General features: G+C 35.9%; 1 protein-coding gene across 1 annotated transcript; it reads right to left on the reverse strand.

Moving 5' to 3' along the window:
* Positions 1-455: 455 nt before the first annotated feature.
* Positions 456-2,940, reverse strand: LOC132144682 (translocon-associated protein subunit beta). The gene is made up of 6 exons (XM_059555242.1): positions 2,795-2,940; positions 1,917-2,074; positions 1,700-1,798; positions 1,311-1,419; positions 1,021-1,098; positions 456-930 (listed from the first exon to the last, which is right to left on the reverse strand). The coding sequence occupies exons 2-6, from the start codon at positions 2,072-2,074 to the stop codon at positions 820-822; spliced, it is 555 nt and encodes a 184-aa protein (XP_059411225.1). The 5' UTR covers positions 2,795-2,940; the 3' UTR covers positions 456-819.
* Positions 2,941-3,886: the final 946 nt, after the last annotated feature.

Consider the following 3,886-nt stretch of genomic DNA (forward strand, 5'->3'; position numbering starts at 1 on the left):
TGTGTACCAAAACATTACACTGCTTAAAAGTTGTATATACATTTATAAGGCTTGTTAATAGTGATCTCCCCATGACTACTGTATGCATGTTTATGTTTTTCATTTACTTAAATTGTATGTTTGTTTCTTCATAGAATCAGTCACTCATTCTAAGTTATAACTTCACAGTAAATGACTTTATTTTTTATCAAATATATTATTAGGATTACCTACCAGATTTTGTTTTAGTGAATTTTAGCACTCCCTATTCATTTTTAATTACCAAAAGATTAGTGATAGCTTCCAGTGAGCTTTGACCAGCCATAATATAACTTGCTTGAATTATTTAGCTGATGATATTACCATAAAAGACTACGAATGCACTAACCACTGCACGAGAAGATCACAGAAAAAGAAAGCAGACACACAGATGAAAGTATATTTCGGTGAGTAACCAGACACACAACTAGAGCATCTCTATAAAACCCTTTTTTATTTCCACAAACAAGCCCCACATTGATCATGAAGAACTGTGCAGTTCTGTTTAGCATTTGAGAATCGTTACAAAAAAAAAAAGGTGGTGCACCTGAAGCCACCATGGAATGGCCACTTTAAATATCAAAAGCAGTTGGTGAACCTCCTATTTGATGCTTATCCCCCAAATAAATTTTCTGATGAAGACCAACATCACTTAAAAACAGATTAAATCATTGACCATTTACCCCAATATGGGTAATTTATTCAAAAACAACATTCTCAACTCCCCCATAATTCACTTAACCCCCCCACCCCCCATTCACACAATGATCCCTGATCTGTTTTTGTCTTGTATTAGATAACTCAGTTCTTTTTGCTTTTCGGTGAGTCGTATTTCCTCTTGCTGGAGTACCAAAGGAGCAGAGGAATGCCAATGGAGGGAAGGGTCATGACACCAAAGGCTGCCCAGTCCAGCTTTAAAAGAAAAACAGATTAGATTTCAATATAACAGCACAGGCTATCATACAGACCATTATACAGAATTTCCTATATTAAAACACTTACGTAATGTGGAGAAAAGCGTCTGTCAAACTCTCTCTGTGCAAGGATGCCTCCCTGACCCGGAGCACTTGTGTAACCAACCTGAGTAATGCAAAAAAAGTCTTAGCTAACAGCCAGTAACTACATTTCCATGGACTGTAAGAAGAAAACATTTAGCCAAATGTTGATTTTGGCATTAACATGGTAAAAAAAATCCTCAAGATAATTGCTCATTTAGCCACAATAAAATAAACAAAAACAACATTTCCTTATGCTGACTGCGTATATGAAATGTAGCATGGGACTCCACTCACCACGACCTGTCCACCCTCCTGGGCCAGGTAACTAACAGAAGCAGAGGTGAAGTTGAAGTATCCTGCTTTAAGAGGCCGCAGAACCACAGTGTGAGAAACATTACTGGCACTGTGGAGAGGATGAGTTAAGGAACAATCTACTAAAGAACAAAAATAAAGCATCCCATCCTGAAACCGTACTGAAGATGTTAGGCGCCATCAGTAACAGACAGAAGAGATCGATTTGAAGTCTTAATGGGATTACTAAAAGTGTGCAAAGTACTCAGAATGCACTTAAAGTAAAAAAACAAAGTCAATATGAAAACTCAATGGGAAAAAAAAAATCCCTCTCTCTCGATCAACAAAAAGGTACAGTACACAGGACAGCGATTGCTTATTGAGGAGGATACGGGGCAATACGATCCCATTTCACATTGAGCATTCCTGAGACAATGCCGAAATCTTCAGGGGGGAACGAGTCATCAGACAGCTCAACCTCCAGGGCAGCACTAAAAGAAATATATATTTTTATAGATTCTTATACCACGAAGACTGACAGTGGTAACCCAAATCCCACCATCTGTTAAACAGTGATGTGCTGAACTTCTGAGACAGAGAGAATAATACCTGGTGCCCACATTGTAGATGTTGTACTGCAGGGTAAGATCTCGTCCCTCCACAGCGTATCGGTTCAGCAGGGATTTGGAGGCTAACAGACGAGCTCCTTCTTCTCCTGCCACCAGAGGCACCACAGCAACCAGAGCAAACACACAGAGCAGCCTCATCTGCCCAGGGAAATGGCATAATTAATGATATATTGAAATAAAATAATAAATAATATAATGAAATAAAAATATTTTGTTGCATAAAATGATACAAGAGAAATTATAATACTATTGTTAGAAAACGATTTCAACAAGTTTTTAAAGATTGAAATAAAAACCCTCTATTCACTCATACAGTAATGTAGGCTAGAATACAGAATGCATTATGTAGGAGTAAAAACTAAAGGAGCTTTAATAAAAACTTCTCAGACGGTGCAGCATTGAATGAATTAATTTGTCAAATAATGCTTATGTTTGCAATTTACAGTTCTATAATAAACAAACCTATAAATAAATATAAAACACCTTTAAAAATTCAGAGTTAACGTTACTTAAAACTAGGACACTTCATTCATTAATTATGCTTACGTGTACAACAACCCCACAACAACTAATTCATTTCATCATAATTATTGTACCAAACACAAATAACTGTTTCTAATGCACTATAGTAAAAACAATTATTGATAAACTAAGCTCAATTAATCTATTATATATCATAAATGTGACAAACATTGATTACGTGTACTTCACAATCGCCCTAAATTAACGTTAGGTTATTATACAGACAACGTCGACTGCTTGCGTATGACGTACAGCAAAAAGACAGAACATATTGTAATGTGTCATTCGCAGCATATTAAGTTTTTCGAAAAAGAAAATATTTAGCAGCCACTTTACCTTCGTCCGCTGGTCTGAACCCCCAAATAACGAAGACAGTTGAACGCATGCGCAGATGATTTCACTCTTCCGCTAGCATGACGTGTCCACAGTGTATACGGAAACACTCTAAAACCCACAGCGCCACCTACCGCTTCGGTCTGAAGAAGTCTAATGAAGAATATATATATATATATAAAAAAAAGATAACAATTATAATAAAATATAATACATTAGTAGCCTATTCATTATTCATTTGTAGCCTATAATGTATTCTTCTACAGTGCTGGTGTATTTTCTAACTCTTAATAAATGTTTAACTGCAGAACAAATATGACAAAAGTGTGACTTGAAATGCAGAATCATGGCACAATAATCTGAATATTGTTCTCCTGTTTCACCAAAGATGACAGGAGTGCGTGGAGGAACCTGGAAGTAGCTGTTTGTGAATTTGGCTCTACTGTTCATTTTCCTCATCTTCCATTGGGTTTATATAAGTTTTGGGTCAGAACTCTAATAGGACCTCAGATTCAACTTTGGATCTGCTGTGCCTGGGCTTGAAAAAACAACAACAACCCCCCCCCCCCCCCCCCCCCCCAGACATATTTAGTTGTCTCCCATGCCATAAAACAATTACTTTGCAAGTGTGTCCAAAACTAAAGTGAAATGCTGTATGGACCCCCAAAGTTGCAAAATTACACAAAACTACACTTTATTGTATGTTTCAAAATATTGTGAAATTTCAATGGTTTACTTACAAATTATCCTAATATCTCCAGCAAGCATTATTGGCTTGGAAAAGTTGCTTTGATTACAATTTGTCTCCATATAAAATACTTAAATGGAACAATTGTCTCATTACCTCTAGGAATAAATCCTTTAAAAAAATTGCAAATGGTTTGGAAAAATACATACATTTTGTTATGGATCTACTGAATGAGAATAGAAATAATGATTCAATGAGAACAGTCATATTGGTTAAATGCAGATCACAAATTCTAGGTATCAATTACCATACTTGGTCACATACTTGTAATGTTACTTTCACTTTCATATCAAGTAACTTTGAGAAAAAAAAGCCAGAATTGTTCTTAATAATGTAGTTTCTAAATT

This window comes from Carassius carassius, chromosome 8 (genome assembly GCF_963082965.1).
Source record: "Carassius carassius chromosome 8, fCarCar2.1, whole genome shotgun sequence".
Lineage (NCBI taxonomy): Eukaryota > Metazoa > Chordata > Actinopteri > Cypriniformes > Cyprinidae > Carassius > Carassius carassius.

Excerpts from the sequence above, each read along its gene's own strand:
- LOC132144682 (XM_059555242.1), bottom strand. The coding sequence starts at position 2,074 with ATGAGGCTGCTCTGTGTGTTTGCTCTGGTTGCTGTGGTGCCTCTGGTG. Across the intron at positions 1,799-1,916 it reads ATCTACAATGTGGGCACCAG|TGCTGCCCTGGAGGTTGAGC; the intron begins GTATTATTCTCT and ends TATTTCTTTTAG. Across the intron at positions 1,420-1,699 it reads AAATGGGATCGTATTGCCCC|TGCCAGTAATGTTTCTCACA; the intron begins GTATCCTCCTCA and ends TCCTCTCCACAG.